Genomic DNA, 24497 nt, shown 5'->3' on the forward strand with positions numbered 1-24497 from the left:
CGCATATGCAAAATATGCTAAAAAAATCTTTTGTTTTGTCAGACGATAGATTTTGTTTTATTAAATGTTAGATTAGTCATCAACAGGGTTCGAACCAGCGTCATCATATAAGAACTTAACACATTTCCACCATTGTGGTAAATGATCACTTGCCAATTTATAGATTTGACTCCCTTATTTTTGTGGGGTTTGAAGTCCTTAACTTGGGGAAGGTAGTGGAATAAAACTGGCAGGGTGGGAAATGTGACAAAGTTCATCTGCCTTATAAATGGAGGCCATTAAGCCAGGCACATTCATTTATCTTCACTGTAACCAGCATGGATACAAAAAATTAAACACCAATAAAATAAAATACGAAATTAAACATTACGCATAGAAGGGGGTATTTTTGGTAAACCAAAGCAGGTGTCAAAATTGTAAAATTGGGTTCGAAACGTGAGCGTTTCTAGAACCCACCAGTTTAAAAGCATCGGGCTCTGGCAATCTCTCTTGCAAGTCCAAAGAATTTCAACACCCATCTCTCAACATCAAGACAGAGAAGAGCCTCTCTGTCTCTCTGTCTCTCTCTAAAAATTTCCTCTTTTGGAGAGCCGGGGAGGCATTGCAATATCTCTTTCCAAAACCCCATTTGGAAACCCAAGCAATCCTCCCTCTCCTTCCAAACATTTTAAGAATTTTAGAGCGAGGGAGAGAGAGAGAGAGGCGAGAGAAAGAGCTAGAGAGAGATGGGTGGGAAGAAATTTGCAGTGCTTCTGTGCGCAGAGGACACGGAGTTTGTGAAGAAGACGTACGGGGGGTATTTTGGGGTGTTTCTGAGAATGCTGGCGGAGGAGGGGGAGACGTGGGACTTGTACCGGGTGGCGCGCGGCGAGTTTCCGGAGGACGATGAGATTGAAAGCTACGATGGGTTTGTGATATCCGGAAGCAGCAGGGATGCCCACGGCAATGATGCCTGGATCTGCAGGCTCCTCACCCTCCTCCAGAAATTGGATTCCATCAAGAAAAAGGTTCTCGGCATTTGCTTCGGTCATCAGGTAATCTTCCTCCTCCCAACAATATTTTCTTCATTCTTTCTTTGTCTCTGTCAATTTTTTATTTTTATTTTTTTGGAAAATTGGTTTTTTTTTTTTAAGAAAGGATGGTCATTTCACATATTATAATATTAGAAAGAACAAAGGTAGGGAATAGACTGTTTCGTGCTGGGCTCTGGGATTTTTCGTTACTTCAGATTAAGGGTGTAATGGTCTTTCAATGGGACGAGATTAATTGTGATTAATAAGTTAAGTAATTGTTGTGCGGCCACTTAGTATTACGGTCTAGTAGTATTCCTTTTAAAGTGTAAGTAAAAGGTCTTAAGTCTGATTCTCACCAAAAACGAATTTGAACCACATTATTGCTAATCTATTGTGAGGTTAAACTCATCTCTTTGTATTTTGAGAAGTTTAGTGTGTAGTCCATCAGACGGAAACTTTTTTGTCAGTGGTCCTGTAACCGTACGATCGTGACTTTTAGCTTCCGCGATTAACATTCATGTCGTTTACTATTTAGTCGTCTTGTGAGCTGATACCATGTGGTCCCACAAAATAATGAGTTTTTGAGAGATAATGTTAGTATGTTAAATAGTTGTTAAAGTAGGAGAAGTTGGTGGAAATCAAATCCGTTCCAAAATATATAAACATAATTTCTTTCTATCACTGTTGTCATCTGCTAAGAACATACTTGTTTAAGTAAGAAAAACTGTGAGGTTCTAAGGTCGACAGTTTTAGTTGTAAAACACTAATTTACACGTCACTTGTACGAATAGAATGAAATATAAAAAAGTAGTGTTATCGTGTGTGACGCTGTAACAGTTTCTTAGATATTTAGTTTGTAACGTTCATATCGAATCAATTTCAACTTTCGTGATCATTTTTGTGGGAATTAATAATATAACTATGACTTATCACATATTACATGATTTGTTAACTTAATTTAACCTAATACCGACAACGGTAAGGAAACATGTTTGCATCATCACTTCACACTTGAAGTGACATTCCAACAAGGAAGCGTTTTTGCTGACCACCACCATAAATCCTGATGTATGCTTATATCATACACATAATTATCTATCATGTGTTTTTTCACTTAATTTTGGTTAATTTTTTACAAAATTGATAAAGCAACATTTAATGTGAATGTTAACTAGAATTAGTTAAAATCACACGTAACAAACAATTAAGTGTATAATGAGTATTCACCATAGTTATTGTGAAGAGCAAAAATGCTCTCTTCCAGCAATTTTGCTCACATCCAGTGGGACCTACCAGTGATTTGGAGCTAAGCACAGGTCTTAGGGTTTCCACTCTTCTTCTTCTCTCTTTGTCGCACCAAGTCAAAATTTGGGCATTGATTAAAGGTTGCACTATATATAGTCTCCTTCTGTTGAAGATTCCTCAAATCAGCTTATTTGAGGGATCTTTTGTAAAGTCCACTGTACATTGTATTTTTAACAACTTAATTGTTTATTTTTTAGGTTTTTCATCAAAGATATCTATACTAAAAGTCATTCAAATTCGAAACTATAACCATTGAATTAAATAGTAGTTATAATAGTGTTTACTCGATGGATCGCTCAACGGACGAGAACTTATATATATATATATATATATATATATATATATGTAATATGTTTGTGTGTGTTGACAAAAATATAAAGAAAACTCGAGTTTTAATCAAAATGACAAAAATGTGTTGTAAGTGAATAGTACCATGTCCCCCCTGAGCCGGGGGGTGCTTGTGGGGGGGGGTGTGCCACGACGAAACAAGGGAATTTAAGGCCGCTTTGCGTTGGATGCTCTTTGCCCGAGTGATTTTTTAGAGTAAAAATGTCATTTTCGTTAAAAGTGAATAATACCAAGAGTGTTTCGTTAAAACTCCCAAAAATATATGAGTAGTATAGTATATCCATAAGGCCACTAAATGTTGCAAGATTAGATGTCTGCCACTATGCCTACTTAGTCTTATCAGTTTAATTACATTATTGGAGGACCAACGTTGGTTCTCATTTTGTTATCACTAACTTCTGAGACTTGACTTGGTTATGCTACGTGTATTTACTTAATATATTCGTCATCAAACGATCAGATATGCTACGTGCATTTACTTAATATATTCATCATCAAACGGTCAGATGCCCCAAAAAAGCGAATATCATATCCGATCATATTGGTTTTTGTTTTGCTTAAATGCTTTAATTTGTTAGTGATTATCGTGACATCATTGTAGTTGTGTTGCACTTTGCATGTTTCAAGGGGAGATTATTCCATATACATTTGTGTGTGTGTGTGTGTGTGTGTGTGTGAGAGGTAGGTGGCTATACTATTCTGGGATATGATTTGATTGGATTAGGATAAAGGATAGACACGTGGAATTGATTCAAATGAGGATGGCAGAATTAAATATAATATCTATGAAAGTTGGCAGAATTAAATATAATATCTATGTAAGTTTGCATGACATGCTCTTGAAATGCTTTTTTAGGCTCGTGGGTGTTTGTTGTGTGCTTTTCCCGTTTTGTAACTTGTCGGTGGCTAACCTTGATGGAAAACGTGGTTTGCTTTTGGCTTTTGGCATTTGGTTTTTGGCTTTTGGCTTTTGGCTTTTGGCTTTTGGCTTTTGGTGTGCAAATGCTTTGGCTTTAGGGTGTTTTGGGGTGCTTGTTGCATGGTTTCGCATTGCCCCCCATTCTTATAAATGAGCGTGAGATAAAGGTGTCCAACACCACATTTACACGTTAGAAATAAACTAATTCCATGCAACTTTGCCTTTATTTGGAGCGACTCAGATTCTCCTCGTGGAGGAATCACTTCACCATCCGATATATGGGATGTCTGACCGATGATATCCTCTTCTGTCCATTGCCGCTGCCCTTATTTCAGACATGCGTTACAAATGATTTATACGGAATTCGTATTATTCTTATTTTGATTATGGATTAGTAAACGAGTCTATGGTGAAATATTGTGATATATGTAGAATCCACTTAATGTGACAAAACATTAGGATTAGTCAATTCTATTAATTATTTAATTAGTTAGTTATATTTCTTTTTAGGTTAAATGAAAATGGTTGAGCTGTCAACTCCTTATCCCGCCCTTTAAAGTAATGCCTCATTTCTTGTTATGTCCTCCACAATGAGCTGTCTTTATCTACTCTATATATGTGTGATTGTGATGAATGAATGATCGAGAGTTGTTTATATATGATTTTGATTAGATATTGAGCCGTGCACTGGGAGGAAAATCTGGTAGAGCCATCACAGGCTGGGATATCGGAATCCGAACCGTCCACTTGTCACCATCATCCAAGGCCTTCTCCTCTCTCAACGTTCCAGCTCTTCTCTCCATATATGAAATCCACCAAGATGAGGTGTGTATACTTCTCCGTCGTTGTCGAATATGTAAATTTGAATTTCCTGCTGAATACTTCAGTATTTACGGTTTACCATGCATGAAACTCAAATTTAATAAATAAATTCATGTTTATTCTCATTTGGAAAAAAAATAAATAAATAAGTAGGTGTGGGAACTTCCTCCGAAGGCAGAGTTGATTGCATGGTCGGATAAGACGGGTGTGGAGATGTTTAAGTATGGAGATCACATGATGGGCATCCAAGGCCACCCTGAGTACACCAAAGATATTCTTCTCAATCTTATCGATCGCGTTGCCAAACTCGAATACATCTTGGTAAATATATATATCTATAAAAAAGATTTCCAAGGATAACGATTTTGGCACGTAGAAATTCTATAAATATTCAGTTTGGCGGGCCAAACGCTAAACTGGGAGTACCAAAATCGTTATCCTTTCGAATGTTCAGCTAGTTACAAGTCATGCAACAGTTTAATTTGATTACACGATTTGTTCTTGTGGATTTGGTTTCAGGTCTCGGAAGCTGAAGAATTGAAGGCCAAGGTGGAGGCGTGTCAACCAGACAGAGAGACATGGAAGAGGGTTTGCAGAAGCTTTCTCAAGGGGGGATTATGATGATAAATGACTAATTATTTATGAGAGAGAAAAGAAATTAAGTGTAGAAATGTTGTGTTTTGAGGAGAGGCTAAAAATGGGTGGTTAGTTTTCACAGTTTGATAGGTTGGCAACTTAAGAATTAAGATGTTAACTTAAGAATTAAGATGTTATCAAGTTTAATTTGAAGGAAAATTTGCAAAGTTGCTTAATTTTGCTAATAAAATCATTGCATTTTCTAATCATCTCACTGAAGTAGTACAATATAATTGACAAATGGGCGACTGAATTTTCAGAGTAACAAATATCCTAGAACGGTTCAGATGGGCGACATCCCAGGTATAGAAATATTATGGTCCAAACCATATTGAGCTTATGAAGTTTTGATTTCCGTTAGAACATTATTCATATTGACTCTACTAAATGCAATCTTTCTACTAGGGATAGAATTTTGACTTTTGCTCCGTCAATTCCCGTCACTTGCGTACTCTGCTTTATTGCTACGAGTCCCATTGTCACCTCTTCTTTGAGTGTCCTTTTACCAATGGTATTTGGTCTTCAGTGCTATTCAATTGCGGTGTCCCTTGGCCTCTTTTGTCATGTGGGCTACTAGCCGTTGCAAGGGAAAATCTCTATGGTCGATAGTTTTAAAGTTAAGTTTTGCTGCTACATTGTATTATGTTTGGAGAGAGTGGAACAATCGTAAAATCAGTAACTCATGTCAACTCGTTGCGGTGGTTCTCAACTCAATTAAGTCCACCATTAGATTTCAATTGAGTTCTTTGAAAATCACCTATTCCGCTGCTAATGACTCTACTTTACGAGAATGGAATATAATTATGAATAGTTAGTGCTTATTTTTGTTGCTTTGATGCAGCGTTGTTGGTTTTGCTATCTATTTTTCTTATAACTGCAGCTCTTTGTTGGGTGTTTGTTTTTTCAACTACTCTTTGATGCTAGTATTCTCTTTTTCTCATCAATATATTTTATATATCAAAAAAGAAAAAGAAAAAAACATGTAGAGATTGTTTATATTATTATTTTTTCATATGGCACCTGATTGAAAATGAATGCTGCTAGTATTCTATTTTTCTCATCAATATATTTTATATATCAAAAAAGAAAAAGAAAAAAACATGTAGAGATTGTTTATATTATTATTTTTTCATATGGCACCTGATTGAAAATGAATGTGCAATCCATAGGAACCCGACTGTATCAAATGGATCCAAATGAGCCGTTACCACTAATAAAATTACAAAAATCTGAACAACTCGTTTATTAAAAACAAAGTCGAGTTCGAATCTACCAAAAAAGGACCCGATCGACCCGCGCCTATCCCTAATTTAAATTATGATATTAAAATATGAGTTGAAAATCCCTTTTAAGCGCCTTTCCTTGTGAACTCAAACAAAAAAAAAGTGCCTTTTTCTTGTTGTTTAAGAGTTAGATCGCTTTGTTTTCTAGTTGTTTATATCGTAGGTCTTAGAAGTAAAGTTTTTAGGATTTTCAAATCTTTTCACGCACTAGGAGATACCGAATAATGGCAGATCCATTCATGCACCTAGACAGTCCCAGATTCAACCAAAAAGTTTGAAGAAGTGCCTGTGATGGCCTCTAAGGACCACCCAACGATCTAGACAGTTTGAAGAAGTGCTTATGCGCAAATACGGTGCAACATAAGCTTTCTATGAAGAAGAAAGATCTAATTTTAGGCAAAGAGTTACACAGAGAAAACCACTTACTCTACTGTTCTTGAACCTTGGTTTCAGCAAAGAAGACAGAAGAAAGAAACTCTCTCCCCATTTTTCACGAGACCGACTCTCCATCTTTTTCTTTTTTTAATTGTTGTCCAATCATTTCGCTCCACCTGGCATTTTAATCAATAAATGGATAGTGTATTACTCAATCAAGGAGAGATTTTTCAGTGACCGAAACACGGAATGATACATTACGTGTCAGTATACAAATGATTGAATATCTATGTTAAAAAGTTAATAACTTAATAAATAAAATTTCTCACCCCATATATGAAAACACGTGATGTACCAACCATATTCCGATCACAATAAAAGGGGCCATAGAGACACCAATCTGTGTGCGGTCTAAACCCTAAAGTGACTCTATCTCACAGCCCTATTAGTCCAAGAGCTTATAGGGTTTGTCTAACCCTATTGTAACTTAAACTCTGCATTTGGGGTGTATACATAGGCAGCGTAAACAGCAACTCTACCGCTATAGATCTACAAAGTCTTGGTTGTTTGATTACTACCTTACACTTAAACAAGAGAGACATGATTAAACCCAAGGCCAGAAGATAATTTATGTCCCAGTCCACCTCCCACATCAGCTCCAGTAAAGAAAAGACCAGAACAGAAGATATAAGGCTCAAAACACACTAACCAGCATAAGCTCCAAAGATCATTATTTTACCACCATGAATACTCAAAACAAGAACCAAGTTCAAATAAAAGGCACTACTTAATGCAGCATGTTTCCCCATGCATACAAAGATTTATATAAACCTTTCCCCCACAATAGATCACTAATTTCACCATCATGACAGGCACAGGAATGAATAAAACGTTCAGACTTTAAAGCAGGTAATAATTCATTGTATGGCAGAGGAAGTCGTGCTTAGGCATTCAACACGCCGGAGTTCCTCTTGCACTCGGATAGCATATCCATGTAGAACTGGCACTTGCTGATATCACTTCCAAAGTGGTTGACGCACTGCAATGTCAACAAATAGACTGGAGTTAGTTCTCAAACAATTTCAAATTTCCCATTTCATTTCATTTAATAAGGATCAGTTAAATTTATTACGAGAGAATTGTTTGAAACATGAACATTTTGATGGTCAGGTAAACCAAAATGAAAACCATTAAAAGATATTCATGTCTCAATTAGCCAGAAAACTCTTCCGCAGACGCATGAGGAAACTTCATTACACAGATCTAAAGATCCATATCATCATATTGTTAATTCACATACAACAACACCAACAACACAGCCTTGTCCCACTACGCAGGGTCGGCCGTATGAATCCTAGAAAAGATGAGTTACGATCACAATTACAAACTAAAAGGGATCTTAGGAATAGGTATAAAACAATTTTTAGCAAGAAACTACCGAACTTCACAACAAAGAAATGCCTTATGTCAGAGCCAAGAGAAGGTCAAAAAATTAAAAACTAGAATGGTATATTGCTATTTCATCCCTTTACTCATCCACAAGTATAACAAAGAAACAAAATAGCATTTTATTTGAGACACTAAATTTTCAGGAAAATAAAAGGAAAAGGATGTAGAGTTTTGCATACATCTTGGAATGCCTTAGAGTGATTACTGCATGCATCTGAGCCACCCATGCTGCTAACCATGGGGACTGGAGCAGCAGCAGTAGCCTCAGAGACTACAGCTTCATGTTGAATTGTGCGAGGACCCATCACAGCATCCACAGCCCTGTGTGCCACGGCACTTCCAGTACCAAAAGCCATACCTGCAACAGAAGGGTAAAATCAGACATACAACACCAATTTTAATGATAGTGCATGCACGGTTATAAGCAACCAGACAAACATATTACCCTGGGCTATGGTTGATCCAATTCCCGAAAGCATAGATCCACCACTTCCAGACTGAGCTGCAGCTGGAGGAGGAGCTTGGCGAACTGCATTGTCACACAGATAATTCAATTAGCGGTGAAAGGACAATATTATATTAACAAACAAAATAAACATCACAGCAATAAATACTAACGTAGCAATAGTGCCAACTTATCAAAAAAGTTTAGAATAGTTACCAGGCTGAGGCGGGTTGCGTGCAGGTGCATGACGAGGAGCTGGGCGAGCAGATCGACCTGCAAAAGGATTTTAAAGCACATTAAACAAAACATATACAACCCATAATAGAAGAAAATGAATACACATATAAATTCATCATGGCATGAAGACATCCAACCCAAACTCAAGCTCCCTCCAAAAGCTTACTACGACAAAAATAATACAGTGTTTACCCCAGACACGGCGACATACAAGCCCTAAAGTTATGGAAATTGTAAAAACATGTAAAGCGCAGCGCACTATAAACTGCTTATGTCTCTTGATGTACTAATTAGCCTAATCAAACAATAAACCTAATTCGGAAAATAAAATGAAAACGATTAGAAAAAAAAAATTCTTCATAAAGTAAGACAAACCCAAGAACCTCCATTTCCTTTGAAATTGGAAACCCTAGAAACCTAACCCTAATTAAAAAGCCGCATACACAAATGTTATTGTACAAAGAAAGAGAAATTTCATAAAGATTCATTGGTTTTCTCTGCAAACCCAAAACCCTAGAATAAACGGAAACAAATGGAAATCAAATCACACAAACGGAGGGTTCTGATCTACAGAATAAGAAAGCAGAAACAGATATCGAGGAAGAGAAGAGACGGCGGCGTGTACCTCCTGAGCTTCGGCGAGCCATGGCAGCGAGAAAAACCTAGGGATTTAAGTCTGCGAATATCAGGAGAGAGAGACAATTTGAGGAAGAACGAGTCTGCAAAAAGTTATCCGGCCCCCGGTGGCCCTCACAGGCTTCTTTTATATGCAAAAGAGTGCAAATCTGCTATGCCAATGAAATCGCGTACTCGGATACGTGGCGCAAACCTATTTGATTATCTCATGGTCTTCATTGGTACTTTGACTTTTGGATGAGGATCGCCGCTAAACTTGTTTTGAATGACGACCGGATCCGGGCCGTGGTTGTTAAGGTCACAGTTAAAAGTTGGAATTATCTAGAAACAAGTAAAAATAAGGAGGGACGTATTGGTAAATTTAAAATTGGGTAAATCTCAGTTTATTATCCTCATGTTTTATAGTTTTCAACATTTAGTACATCATGTTTTTTTTCGTCCCAGAGTCATACCTAAAGTGTTAATTTTGGAATAGTCTCATACATCCATTAGTCAAACTGTTAAATCTGTCATTAACTGATAATGCGGTGCCCATGTGGACAATGACTAGGCGCCACGTGTCATTAAAGGGTCCACGTGGATTTTTTTTTTTTTTTTTTGAGAAGGGATTCAAAAAAAAAAAATAGTGGTTCCTAAAACTACAAGAACCATGGCTTTATCTTCATCATCCTAAACCCATCTCAATCTTCATCTCCAAAATCCAGAAAAACCAACAACCCTACAAAAATTGAGCTAAAACTTTCAAAACCCAAATAAAATCTCAGCCCCAAATACCCCCTAAACCATGAAAAAAAAAATCAAACAATAAAGAAATCTGGAAAATCCAACAAAACCTAAATCCAAGTTTCCGTCGATCTGCACGCAGAGCCATGAAGATCCGAACTTTGAAGCTCCAAGAGGCCCACGAGCAGTGGCGGGGGGGGGGGGGGGGGGGGCTGTCGTACCGATCGGTGTTGTGGGACCAACAAGCTTACCACGTCGTGACGACCTTCTCCTCCAAACCCACAATCGCCATCCACAACTCTCTTATCGTGTCTAGCCCTCAAAAGCTCCTCTGCCACCATCACAACAACATCACGCCCATCGCTCTGAACTCCAACTCCACCTGCCTTGCCTTCGACTTTGTCGACTACTCCGTCAAGCTCTATAAGTTTCCCGGTCAATATCTCCCAACCAAGTAAGCAGACAACACCCAGATCTGAATTTCCATCCAAAATCAAATACAACAAATTAGGGTTTTGTAATCTGAGAAATTGGGATGTGAGATTTTGGTATAACAAGGAGAAAAATAACAAATTCATAATAAAGTTTGAAGTTTTTAAATATACAAATATGCACAAGAATGTAAATGGTAGGTTAATAGTACAAGGATCCATATATTCAAATTTTAGATAGAGAAATAGAGACAGTGAGAGAGGAGAGAGAAGAGAGGAGAAAGGAGAGACAAAACTTACTCAGGTGGGTGTAAACGGCTCTTTAGGGTTTTCCCCTTCTGGCGAGAGAAAGAGAGAGAAAGAGAAACTTATGTGATAGAGAGAGGAAAGAGGAAAGAGGAGATGAGAAAGGGGAGCAAACGGTGGAGATGGAAGCTGATGCGGGCGAGGGAGGCAAGGGGCTTACCGTCACACCAGTAGGGAAGACAAAGGGGGAAGTAAAAAAGGGGGAAGGAATCTGGCCCTTTTTCCAGTGGGGAAGACGAAGGGGGAAGGAAAAAAATGGGGTTTTGTTTTTTTTATTTTACCGTCGCGCCCAGTCATTGTCCATACGGGAGCCACTTCATCAGTTAATGGCAGACTTAACAATTTGACTAATGGATGTATGAGACTGTCCCAAAATTAACACTTTAAGTATGACTCTGGGACGAAAAAAAATTGATGTACTAAATGTTATAAACCACGAAACTTGAGGGTAGTAAACTGAGATTTACCCTTTAAAATTTCAGCATGGTTTCTTTTCTCGTGGGGTATCTGCTGTAGAAGGATTTTTATTTTTTATTTTTTTTGTCTCTAAAGCAATACAAGTCGAAAAGAATTATATATCTAAAAAATAAAAAAAAATTATATATCTCAAATCCGATTAGAATCGGATGATTGTTGAAGTCTTCAAACAGCATAGGCAATTACACAAATGGTGATGAGCATGCACATCAGGATATGACCAACCTAAGATAAGTGACTCGTTAAAACTTTTTAGGATAGTAAAACTCAGTGGGACAAATGCTCACAAACTAAGGAAAATAGTACATTAAGGTCACTTGGTATCTACCAAATACTCCTTATGAGTTCAACAAAACTCCTTAATTAGACTTCGAGCATTATAATTTGGACAGTTTACACATTCTATTTTCTTGGACAAATTCTGAAAAGTGGACTTTGGTAATGACTTGGTGAAGAAATTGACGGGATTGTCTTCTTTTGCTTCGATCTTTTTGATTCTGTTGCAATTGATGAGAGAAGAATAACTTCGGTGCAATGTGATTGGTATGGTCTCTCTTGATGTATGCTTTTCAAAACAGCTATGCATGCAAATTGTCCTCAAATATTGTTGTTGGGGCGTCAATGATAGACGATAAACCACAAGTGCTTTGAATATGCTTGACTAGCGGTAAAATGATTTTTTATTTTATTTTATAATATTTAATCCAATTACTTTTTTATTCCACACATTAGCACAAAATGGGTTTGTCATATCACAAATATATCACAAACTGATCGAATTGATTGTGCATCAGGGATCTCCTCAAGATTGATCTTTTGTGAGGATGTTTTTGGTACAAAGGATGGTGTCACATTAGATCGGTGGCCAATAATGTGGCTTCGGCGGGTTTCGTCATCAGGGATGAGGATGGGAAGCCTAAGATTGCCGGAGCCTTTAATTTAGGAGATAATACGATTATGGTAGCGGAGGATATGGCTCCGAGGGAGGCCATCTCACATTATTGTCCAAGGAGATTCCAAGCTGAAGCATTCTTGAGGATGCCATTGGGATGCTTGATTACTTCCGGGAGGTCCAATGGTCCCATACTTTTCAAAGAGACAAAATTTGTTGCTGATGTTCTTACATCTATTGGTAGGAATGTTCAAAATTTGCATGTCTTGATATTTAGGAAAAGGGTTGTGATATTCATACATTCTATTTTACTTCTCACACACTTTTTTAATTTTCGGCCGTCGGATCGGATGAATTGAAGAAGATCAACGGACAGAAATTATCAAGGATGTGTGAGAAGTAAAATGAGATGTGTTGATAGCACATCCCTTAAGGAAATTGGTTGTGTAATAGGTTTATTGCTTTAATATATTATTTAAAAAAATAAAAAAATATATACATTTTAAAACTTATACATGCCTCTCACTTAAAGTGAAAGGTGTTAAAGTTCGTCAAAAACGAATTTTAACTACATTATTATTTAATATAAATAATATCATTTAAAAAAAAAAAAACTTGATACAAAATTTGATTTTTGAAACTGTACCTTTGGACCTCGTTTGGCAGCTCAGACTGTACTAATTATTTCTGTCGGATAGGATAAATAGCCACCGGATAGTACTGACTAAATTAGTCGGGTGTTTGGTGCAGTATCGGACTAGTGATCGTATTATTTATACTGTGTTTGATATTATACTAGATAGGAGGAATCAAACTTAAAAAAAAAAAAATTTAAAAAAAGTGAAATCATTTTTTTGTTCCCAGATCTCTCCGCACCCCCCAAACACCCTCCCTCTCTCTCCCTTCTTCTTCCCCGACTACAGAAGAATCCCAAATAATTGTTTCCCAGCTCTCTCCGCCACACCCCCCAAACTCCCTCCCTTTCTCTCCCATATTCTTCTTCCCCGACTAAATAATCCGGGCGTTTTGGTTGGTTTTATTAAGCGGGTGTATACTGTGTTATCCTATCCGACCAGTTAAATTAATCCAGCACTTATTTAGTACGAGTGAACGTCAAACACCCTAGTCCGTATAACTAATCCTATCCGATCTTTTATCCGATCAGCCAAACAGGGCTTGGTGTGTAGAACGTTGTCGATCCAAAAGTAAATTAATCCTCCTCCTCTCGTACCCCTTTCTCGTAAAGAACGGACTTAAAACGGCTAAAACTCAAAAGGCTCCAGCGCACGATAATCAAATCAAACTCTCTCTCTCTCTCTCTCTCTCTCTGTCCAAGAAATTTCCAAAACCCTAGGGCGTCACCTTCCAGTTCCTTCCTGCAAGATCCAATCCAACCATGGCCGACGAGCCCTCAGTGGCACCCCCCCAATCCGGTTCTTCTCCTTCACCCTCAGCTTCCCCCCTCGGCAACTCTGTGATCCCCATAGTGAACAAGCTCCAAGACATCTTCGCGCAGCTCGGTTCCCAATCCACCATCGAGCTCCCTCAGGTGGCCGTCGTTGGCAGCCAAAGTAGTGGCAAGTCCAGCGTTCTCGAGGCCCTCGTTGGCCGTGACTTCTTGCCGCGTGGTTCTGAAATTTGCACGCGCCGCCCGCTCGTACTCCAGCTCTTGCAGACTAAGCGCAACGCTGACGGCACCGATGAGGAATATGGGGAGTTCCTGCACGTCCCTGGGAAGCGCTTCTACGATTTCTCTGAGATTCGGAGGGAAATTCAGGTGCTTTCTATTGGATCACTTGTCTGGGTATTTTAATTTTTGTTGTTTGACTCCTCGGGCATGTTATGCAAATATGATCTGAATTTGAATATTGTAAGAAGTGACTTCATTGGGTTGCAAAGTAAGTGCAATTTTCTTTTCTGAGCATAATCGGTTTATCCCGTCTTCCGGGTCAGTAGTTTAAGCGATTACTATTCAGCAGTTCAGTGTTAAAATGCCACCATAGAAATGGAATTTTTGTACTTAAATGTAGCCCCTTTAAATAAAATATTTACCAGAAAGTTTGCTTCCTGTCTGACTCTAACCCTTACTTTCATTCTGCCAACAAATTTTTTGTTCCAATGCTTCCTACTTTTGAAATTAAGGTGGTGCGAAACTAAAATTGTTATAGTAAGATTCTGCTTCACTTTTGAACTCTCTCTCATTTGCTTCTACTCACCCTAGTGTGGAGATCATAATTGAGTTATACTTTCATTTATATTATTTAGTTTTCGTTATGTATTCTTATAGAAATTGATGTATTAAGTTATGTACACACACATATGCGGTCTTCCACTTTTAAATAAATTTCTATTGATGTAGGCTGTGACAGAGAGAGAAGCAGGGGTGAATAAAGGTGTCACAGACAAGCAGATACGCTTGAAGATATTTTCACCAAATGTTCTTGATATCACTCTAGTAGATCTACCTGGTATAACGAAGGTTCCTGTTGGTGACCAACCCTCTGATATCGAAGCAAGAATTCGGACAATGATCATGTCATATATCAAAATTCCAAGTTGTTTAATTCTTGCTGTTACAGCAGCAAATTCTGACCTAGCAAACTCAGATGCTCTTCAGATTGCGGGAAATGCAGATCCTGATGGTAATTTCTGCTCTTCTGCATTTAGCATTCCTGGTTAAATTGTATCTGACTGGTTGTAGTATGTGCAATTTCCTATTGACAGGTCTACGAACCATAGGAGTAATCACAAAGGTGAGATTTATTTTTTAAACTAGATTTCTTTTACAGGGTTAATACATTGACACATTTACAAGATGTTTATTTCGTGCTGATATGGTTTTGACTCATGTTTGATGACTTCAGTTGGATATAATGGATAGAGGTACTGATGCCCGTAATCTGTTGCTTGGAAAAGTGATTCCCCTGAGACTTGGTTATGTAGGTGTTGTGAATCGTAGTCAGGAGGTACTTTATCTTAAACATCATAAAAGATTGTTTATTCTCTGCTGTATGTGAGATGATGGTGGTAAGTTTTAATGATACTTTATTTCTGTGGAACATGAATATATAAATCTTGTAAAGATTTAGACTTTTTTTACTACTCCCTTTTTGTTCCTTTGAAAGTCATACGACTCATACCTAATTGTTATTTTGATTTGGTGTTGGCTTTCTTGCGTATATGCAAATATGGATTATCAGATTAGGAAATTAATTTGAATTGTTTCTAATAAGGCTGTTTATTGTTGTACTTCAAACAGGATATTATGATGAACCGAAGTATTAAGGATGCTCTTGTGGCTGAGGAGAATTTTTTCCGCAGCCGCCCAGTATGCTTACTGTTCCTTGAATTATTATTTATCTGTTGGCATGTATTTAGAAACTCTTCTAAATAGAAATTTTTCATATGATGGTATAGGTATATAATGGTCTAGCTGATCGCTGTGGCGTCCCTCAGTTGGCAAAGAAGTTGAACCAGGTATAACATTTTTTGAACTCTTATAAAGTTGTCTTGTGTTTGCAACTGTTATACTACTGTAATTTGGGCCTTCCCTTATGAAGGTTGCTATATTAATGCAGATAGATTATAAACTTAACCTTTATAATTATTTACAGATTCTGGTACAACATATTAAGGCAGTACTTCCGGGGCTCAAATCACGCATAAGCTCTACACTAGTTGCTGTTGCCAAGGAGCACGCCAGTTATGGGGAAATCACAGAATCAAAGGTGCGCTTATTGTTAGTTAAAACTATAGTGATCTATATGGATTATATTATTGGATGATTGAGTTTTATGCTGTAATATCTTGAGGTTATTGGGTTTCTGTCCTAACCACAATACAGGACTTGTTTGTAACTTATAATCTCTGTCGTGCAATCTTCTGTGCTATATATTGATGTGATAATAGGCAGTTATAAATGTGATGCAACTTCAACGACCGTTGCGATGCCAAAGAATTGTAAACTTGACTATTTTGATACTTGAATTCTATGCATAGATTCCCCACTTTAAGTTCTGGTGGTCTTTGTCCTGAATATGATTTCTTGATGTTTATATAACTACCTTTCTTATCTTTTGTTGCCAATAGGCTGGTCAGGGAGCTCTTCTTCTTAATATTCTTTCAAAGTACTCTGAAGGTAAATATGGTTTTACGTGCTATTTATCCTTTTGTCTTTCCTAATAAATGCTACAGATCATGTTGTTTAGTTTGTATATTTTACCTGTGTATGCATCTGTTTTGTGTAGAATGTGTAAACTGATCTATGGTATCTGAAATTTCTTGTTGAAAACAGCGTTTTCTACAATGGTTGAGGGGAAAAATGAAGAAATGTCAACAACTGAGCTTTCTGGTGGAGCACGAATTCATTATATTTTTCAAAATATCTTTGTGAAGAGTTTGGAGGTTTGAACTTTGTGTTACATATCTGGCTGAGATCTTATATGGCCGAATCTCTCTGATATTCTTTAATTAGTGGAGCAGCATACAAATAACATTTATGCTTTAATTTTGCATGTTACTTAAAATACAATTGTTTTGCTCTATCCTAAGCATGATTTATTAAATCCTTCATCTTCAGTATGATAACAGCATACTGTATTACAGTTCCAATAATATTACTTTCAAGAATCTGTTCTATATTTTAATTTGTATGCCAATTTAGGTTATTGGTCCATTTGGACGGTTGAGAGCACAACAGATTGCAATTTAAAAATTATACTATTTTTCACTTCACCAATTAAATGGAGTAATTTTCTTATTTGTTTTTGTAGGAATGATAACTTTTAAAATCTTTAAAAGCGTATGCAGTTTTTTTCAATGTGGACACTGGCGTGACTTTCCGATGTTATATGGATATATGGGTGCTTAAAATTCAAATTAATGCAAGTTTGTCCTTTTTACTTTTTTTCGTTTTTAGCTGTTTAAGTCTTTCTACATGTATAAAGGGTAACTCAACTGTTAAATGTTTCAATTTAAGTTTCTTTGTGATGAAAACAATATGACCTTTGTCCTTAACACATTTTGAATTATATTTCTGTGTGCAACTTTATAGAGTTTAAAAGTGTCAGATCTTGCTTATAGAGAAGTATGGTATGATGAGGTTTAAAAGCTAAATGACTATTATTCAGTCTTTCCCTCTTCCTAAGGTGTTTGGTCGTTGGTATAGGGGTCACCTTTATAAGCTTTGCCATCATTAAATGATATGATTTGGTTTCGTCTGTAGGAGGTGGATCCATGTGAGGATCTTACAGATGATGACATTCGAACTGCCATTCAAAATGCCACTGGTCCTAAATCTGCATTATTTGTACCAGAAGTAGGTTTTATTACTTTCTCACTTTCTGCTTTCTTTTTTTCTTTTTTTAAATTTGTTTACTGTGATTTAGAGGCAGATTGTTTAATTTTACATTAGCATGTCCATTCTTTCTTTATGTCTTTTCTTTTCTTTACTTGGACTCTCTCCATTAATCTAGGGTGTCATTTTAACTTTCATGCATATAGGTACCTTTTGAAAATCTTGTCCGGAGGCAAATAGCTCGCTTGTTAGATCCAAGCCTTCAGTGCGCTAGGTTCATATATGACGAGTTGATGAAGGTAGAAAAAGTGGTACTTGTATTTTCATTTGTTTTCTCGGTTATACACATTCCTAATTCGGTTTTCAAATAATATTGTTATCTGTTCAGATTAGTCATCGCTGCCTAGTAAGTGAATTGCAGCGATTCCCTATTCTAAGAAAGCGTATGGATGAAGTCATAGGGAACTTCCTGCGGGAAGGTCTTGAACCCTCTGAGACAATGGTTGGGCATATTATTGAGATGGAGGTATGGTGGTTAAGATACTTTGCACTATAGTGGTGGTGCATTATTTGAATTAGTTGGTAATGCTAATTCTTTTTGACCTCTGTGAACCATAATTTTTTTTTTTTTTAATAACTGCCTTTTATCTTTGCTGGTATCATCTATTGCTTAATCTATGCCCCTGTGTTGCCCGAGTTGGAAATGATGTTGGGGCTTTGGTATTTAGTTTCCTTATGTTTTCTGCTGTACCTGGCCCTGCCTGCTGTATTATTGTCATTTGGTGCATATACTGTTAGTGTTTATGGCTATTGATTCTGAGTTTTTATGAAGGATTATGTATTTGAATTTCTGGGTAGAACTGCAGAGAATGTGCGGCGATGGTGATGTGAAAGATGATGATTCTATTGATTGTTTTTTCACACATATAGTGTGATATTACCGTTAAGGAGAGAGGAGAGATTCTTCTCTAACTTACATCAAGTTCAAATCCTAGCCTTCAATCTTATCACCCTATGAGATGATTACACATGTCATAATTCATCGCTTAAATCTTAGGCTAGCTAGAGAAGCCGCTTGGACTATGATCCAACGGCTCTTGTTACATCCAAATGAAAACATTATAAAATGAACTTCAAATGTAACTTTGGCTCTAAGAAATCTGGAGAAAGGGTTAAGCATCAACACATAGAGTCATGGAATTGGTTGGCATTAGTGTTTTTACTTATAACTTGATTTTGGTAATAATTTACATTTGTCTAAACTGGATTCAACAAATTCCCTACTGCATAATGGCTCAGTGATGCCATTTTCGTAACGCGGAATTCTATTGGGACCCAATACTTATTTTAAATGTGAATCTTCCATTTTACCCGATATGAAATTACCATTACGGACAAAGCATTTAAAAGAAATTTCACTAGACCCAAAAACTGAAACACATACCTACAACCCACATCTTCATCAAACCCTCACGGACTCTATTATTCTCACAAGGTCAAACATCTAAGTAAGGCCTAACAAGGTTTAGACGCTCACATTGATGCAAATAAGCTGTTCTTGACGGATGGAGGGTCAAGTTGTTGTTTGAAAGCCTCCAAATGAGGTATTGACCAACTTGTTTTGAGTTCTTTTTAGCAACCTTTCCATGAACTGAAAACTACTGGTCACGGTTTTGTTAGCCTTCTGAAATAGTTTCTTGGGCATATAGAACTATTGGGAAAAAGTCAGGTTTTGGGAATCATAATAAGCTTCACTTTCTCCACCATCTAGGGATCTGTCGTTGTCTGTAATTTTATTAGATTGGGGAGCTTGTGTAGGATAGCTGTTCGAGTTGTACTACATTGTAAGAGAGTATTTTAGTCTTCTTTGAGAGGGTAGCTTTTCAAGTTCTACCACTATGTTTTGTATGGGTTTTTAACTCTTTGGTAAAATTTAGTTTCTCATAAAAAAAATTTGAAATGAGCATGTTGGGTCCCAATAAGGATCCCATGCTTTAATACAGATTTTGGAATAGCAACTTTGGAACCTTTCAGAGCATCTGTAATTGTTTTTTTCTTTGTCTAATGTATTTTTGCGAGCATATTTGGGTCTTATTGTAATTCATTTTGCAGATGGACTACATCAATACTTCACACACAAATTTTGTTGGTGGGAGTAAGGCTGTGGAGCTTGCATTGCAACAGGTGAAATCCTCTCGGATACCACTGCCCCTTTCAAGGCAAAAGGTATATGCATTAGTTGTATAATTTTTTCACTGCAATCAGTCGGTCCCTTTTTTTTTTGTAATTTTATTTTTTTTAAATTCTTTAATGTCTTTTATTTCTGTTATGTGAATTAGGATGGTGTAGATTCTGATAAGGCACCAACATCTGAAAGAAGTTTGAAATCTAGAGCAATTCTTGCCAGACCAGTAAATGGAATCGTGCCTGACCAGGTATGGGAAAGTTGCCCCTTTTCTGAGGTTCATTATATGGCAACTCAACTTGAGTTGCTAAGCAATTTTTCTATAGTTACCACAGTTACATGTGTAGAGAGACGCTACATTTACTACCATTAATCACAATCAGTGTTTTCAATGGCATTAGCCAAGCGCTTCTTAAGGTTCTATTCAAGTTGAGGCGCAACCAAAACGGTTCAGGTAGTCCTCTGAAAAGTGAACTCCTGAAATTTGTAAGCCTTTTTCATGAGGCGTACTCGTCATTCCTTTAAATTTACCCGTACCAACAAATAGAGTGAAAGTTAAAACAACCCAAAATATCCCTTTCTCCCTCTCATTAGCAGTTGACTTGGAAACCCTAAGATTGAACTCTAAACTGAATAACAGCAGCTCTCAGCTTTAATCCATAAAACCCAACTATCTTGGAGGTGAATTAGGAAATAATCCCTATCTCTGCAGAAATTCTGTAGTTTCTGTTTGTGCTGCTTGTGCTAGTGTCCTTGATAACCCATTTTGGGTTTTTTACATATAAGACCTTGATAAGATTACACTTTTAGAGAAAAACACTTCAAACCCCATGAGAGAAGGGAAACAATTGAATTTCGCAACTAATAATAAGTTAGAACATGACAAGTGGATAGTTGAGGTTTTTTCTTCTTCTCCAATTTATCTCAGGAAGTGTTTTATTATGAAACTTATAGTTGTCAGGGTGTGTTTTGTTTCTTTCCCTTTGTTTTTCTGGTTTGAAGCTTTCAATAAAACTTCAGAATCTAGGAACTGGTTTTGTCCTTTTGACTTTCGTGATGAGGACATCAACAAGAAGTTTTTATGGTTCATTGCTGGAAGAGTTAAAAAGAGAAAGAAGACAATCCAATTCCTTTTAGGACTGGATTAAAACTTTTGGGCTGGGTTTTATGATTAGTTCCTAGATTTATTTAAAGTTTCCCGTTTCTAAAAGGATTTGGTTACTTTCCTATTCTAGTGGGAGTGTCATAAAAATTGTAGGGGGTTATTTTATACTATCATATTGATATATCGAGGCTTCCACCACCTTGCAAGAACCAAACGCCTTGCCTTATGTCTTCACCATTGAAAACACTGGTCACTATTTCAGCTTGTAATTGTATTTGTGATTTGTATGGATGACTGACAGGGTGCACGACCTGTGGCAGACAATGAAAAAGTTGCATCTTCTGGGAATATATTAGGTAACACAATTTCGTTTTTAATATTTTTGGTGATTATGGTAACATGTTGAACACTAAACGATGAATTCAACAATACCTGTATAATATTTATGTTGTCCTCTTGGTGGGATGATAGTGTATCAATGCGTGACATGTTGGAATTCACATGAAATGATGGAATTCAACGTATTTTACTGTGTCATCTTTGCAATTATTTAGGAGGTTCAACTGGTTCAAGTTGGGGGATTTCTTCAATTTTTGGTGGGAATGATAACAACCGCACACCTGCTAAAGAGAGCTCAATAAACAAGTCATATAACGAACCTATCCACAACATTGAACAAGCAGTCTCAATGATCCATTTAAGAGAGGTATTTTGTCATTTTCAATATTGACTTTGCCTGTGGGCCTTTATCTTGTAATTCATTTTTAAATATCCGACATTATTTTATTTTTCTGTGTTTTCCTAACTTGTTTACCCTTTCAGCCCCCAACTGTATTGAGGCCCACAGAGAGCCACTCAGAGCAGGAGACAATTGAAATTGCAGTCACAAAACTCCTATTAAGATCATACTATGACATTGTTAGGAAAAATATAGAGGATTCTGTACCAAAAGCAATAATGCACTTCCTGGTAATATCGACTTTCATGGATGTGCCCAGCTATTTACTTTTTATTTTACGTGTTTTTTCCTTTTCCTTTTCTTTTTTCCAATGTTTTCTTTTTCATATTCTAGAATGGTATGATATTATAGTTTTGTGTTATACAATTACCTATGCGGTACAAGTGGTAGAATTGATTTTCATTTAACATGGGATGTCAAATTTATACAATGATGAAACTTCAACTATTTTCTTGCAACCTCTTAAATCTAAATGCTTCCTTATTATACCCACAAATTTTTGGAGTCTTGTGAGTAAACAAAGGTTTTTTTACCTTATATATGTATTTGTTTGCTCATCCGCCTTGCATATATTCTTGTACTATTTTATTGTATGAAAGTATATGCAGTTAGTATTTTTTTTTAAGCCATAAATTTATGTGTATTTTCCCAAGATTGATATTGCATGATTAAACTCATTATCAGTTGCGTGATCTAAACTGATTTATGAGCATTTCATAGATTCTAATTACTATTTTCGTCATCAATATGTACTCAGGTAAATCATACAAAGCGTGAGCTGCACAACGTCTTCATTAAGAAGCTTTACCGGTAACAGAAAAAGCATCTGCCAATTTTACATGACACTGTATATGTTTTATGCCATTTACTAGTTTCCTTTATTGACTGTTGATTGATCGGTTTGGTTTTTACGATGTCAAACAGTGAGAACCTATTTGAAGAGATGCTGCAGGAGCCAGATGAAGTAGCAATGAAGAGAAAGCGCACCAGGGAAACCCTCCGAGTTCTGCAACAGGCTTTTCGGGTATGTTTTTCCTAATTGAGCTTCAGAGGTTGAAGGGCTCAAGTTTTTTCTTTGCTTATAAACAACTCCACCTGGAACTCCGTGGAAATAGAGTCTCTGCATTATCTGTGCGCATTCCGTACATTGGTGTGCGTAGATCATCCCAATTAAATGCCAATGGCAAATTGAACTTCAATCTGGGCAAAGCAGTGTGGGATTTTAGGAAATTTTGATTTACTTAAAACAAATATTACATATTTTGACATAGGTTAATGAACATTTCATTTTCTAATAAAGGTTAATGAAAACAAATTTTCTCTTCAATTAAGGCCAATACTGGTTAAAACTTCTCATCAACCTCCCCTTAAAAACACAAAATGTTGATTGACCGAATCCTAATAATTTATATTTTGTGATCTCAAACAAATCACCCCTTTAGATTTCGACTTCTGCTTTGCAAAAAGTGTCAGTCGCTGAGTATATTTTAAATTCAAAACTAAACATTTATAAAAATGTGGTCACTAATCTGTGCTACTTATACTAAATCGGAACGCTATGTTTGGTAGATGGCTGGGCAGTTTGGGTCTTGTTCTACTTGGAGGTTAATATGCTTCATTTCTGGTCGTTATGTTTGAGATTGTATGTTTTTAATGAACAACTTGTCGACAATGTACTCTATTGTGTCATTAATTAATTGATGATTCTTTTCAGAAAGGAAAACGAAATTACTGCTTTTAGATCATACTGCGGGAAGTGCACAGTTTAGTACCTGGTACTCACTGTTTTTCTTTGTTTGTAGACATTGGATGAACTGCCTTTGGAAGCCGACACAGTTGAAAAAGGTTACAGTTTGGGTGCTGATCCAACAGGGTTGCCAAAGATCCATGGATTGCCAACATCATCAATGTATAATACAAGTAGTTCACATGATTCCTACTCAGCATCACCTAAGAATACGAAGTCTAGAAAGTCGTCTCACTCGGGGGAGCTTCACTCGCCATTTTATTCTAATGCGGATTCAAACGGAAGTGGACGCATGTACATGCCTGGTCAATATCCAACTGTTGATCAATAAGCGGTTCGAGTAGCACTGCAAGTCTTTCAAAACAGTGTCAAAAGTATTATATTCATTTGATTGCTCTATCCGATTGGAGGTGATTGGAAGTACACCTTCAGTAGGCAGATTGCTGGGGAGTTAGTATCCGGCATTGCCTTTACGTCTGCGTATTTCTCGACCCGTTTATTTTACATAATCGTATAGGAAGCTGATGATTGTATTGTTTTATTGTTCTTAACTAGGCCCCAAGAATAACAGGGACTCACTCTTACCTATTTTTGACAGAGTCAGATGGTTCTCTCAAGTCCGCACTCTCAGATATGCATATTATGTTACCTATATTTTTCGTTTTTGTTTTTTTCATTTGGTATCTGTTTCGAAATTATGCGTACCGCAACAACCATTTGTCAATTATCCAAGTGCGGGGAAATTTCTTTTAAATTTCTTATGTGTTTTTATTTTTATTTTTTCGGTAAGGAATTTTCTTATGCTTCTTTTCTTTATTGTAAGACTGGATTTCTTATGTTTTATTTGCCATGGATCCTAAGATCAATGGGAATGTAATCACAGCCGTCCTGTTATGACTCATTCTCGTCATCTTTAGTTGTGTGTGTGTATTTTTTTTATGCTTAGGTGCAAGTCAGTGATATTGGATGCTAATTTGTTTCGTAATTGTATATTCAGTTAACTCGTTTCCCGAGATGGGGTGGGCAAACGGGTCTAGCATCTGTAAGTTGGGGGGTGTCCAGATATTCTAAATACAAAATGGCCGTGCCATGGTGGGTTCAACTAATTGGCAGCGCAGGGCGGGGCAA

The 24497-nt window shown here is 36.9% G+C and overlaps 3 protein-coding genes across 3 annotated transcripts; 2 read left to right on the forward strand and 1 right to left on the reverse strand.

Annotated features, from left to right (window-relative positions):
* Positions 1 to 473: 473 nt before the first annotated feature.
* On the forward strand, positions 474 to 5249 carry LOC137727725 (gamma-glutamyl peptidase 5). The gene is made up of 4 exons (XM_068466542.2): positions 474 to 1034; positions 4258 to 4410; positions 4561 to 4728; positions 4927 to 5249. Exons 1-4 carry the CDS (start codon positions 726 to 728, stop codon positions 5026 to 5028), a joined length of 732 nt encoding a protein of 243 aa, XP_068322643.1. The 5' UTR covers positions 474 to 725; the 3' UTR covers positions 5029 to 5249.
* Positions 5250 to 7415: 2166 nt separating this feature from the next.
* Positions 7416 to 9635, reverse strand: LOC137727726 (uncharacterized). Its single transcript, XM_068466543.2, has 5 exons — positions 9458 to 9635; positions 8812 to 8868; positions 8596 to 8679; positions 8330 to 8508; positions 7416 to 7740 (listed from the first exon to the last, which is right to left on the reverse strand). Exons 1-5 carry the CDS (start codon positions 9477 to 9479, stop codon positions 7645 to 7647), a joined length of 438 nt encoding a protein of 145 aa, XP_068322644.2. The 5' UTR covers positions 9480 to 9635; the 3' UTR covers positions 7416 to 7644.
* A 2805-nt stretch (positions 9636 to 12440) lies between these two features.
* On the forward strand, positions 12441 to 24123 carry LOC137728058 (dynamin-related protein 3A). Its single transcript, XM_088678475.1, has 21 exons — positions 12441 to 12939; positions 13471 to 14074; positions 14657 to 14939; positions 15022 to 15050; positions 15162 to 15263; positions 15557 to 15625; positions 15715 to 15774; positions 15912 to 16025; positions 16387 to 16435; positions 16592 to 16701; positions 17522 to 17614; positions 17800 to 17892; positions 17982 to 18119; positions 19706 to 19819; positions 19933 to 20028; positions 21185 to 21239; positions 21438 to 21589; positions 21706 to 21852; positions 22380 to 22432; positions 22547 to 22646; positions 23425 to 24123. The coding sequence occupies exons 2-21, from the start codon at positions 13694 to 13696 to the stop codon at positions 23698 to 23700; spliced, it is 2514 nt and encodes an 837-aa protein (XP_088534601.1). The 5' UTR covers positions 12441 to 12939; positions 13471 to 13693; the 3' UTR covers positions 23701 to 24123.
* The last annotated feature ends 374 nt before the right edge of the window (positions 24124 to 24497 follow it).

This window comes from Pyrus communis, chromosome 10 (genome assembly GCF_041283825.1).
Source record: "Pyrus communis isolate YQ-2024b chromosome 10, ASM4128382v1, whole genome shotgun sequence".
Taxonomy (NCBI): domain Eukaryota; kingdom Viridiplantae; phylum Streptophyta; class Magnoliopsida; order Rosales; family Rosaceae; genus Pyrus; species Pyrus communis.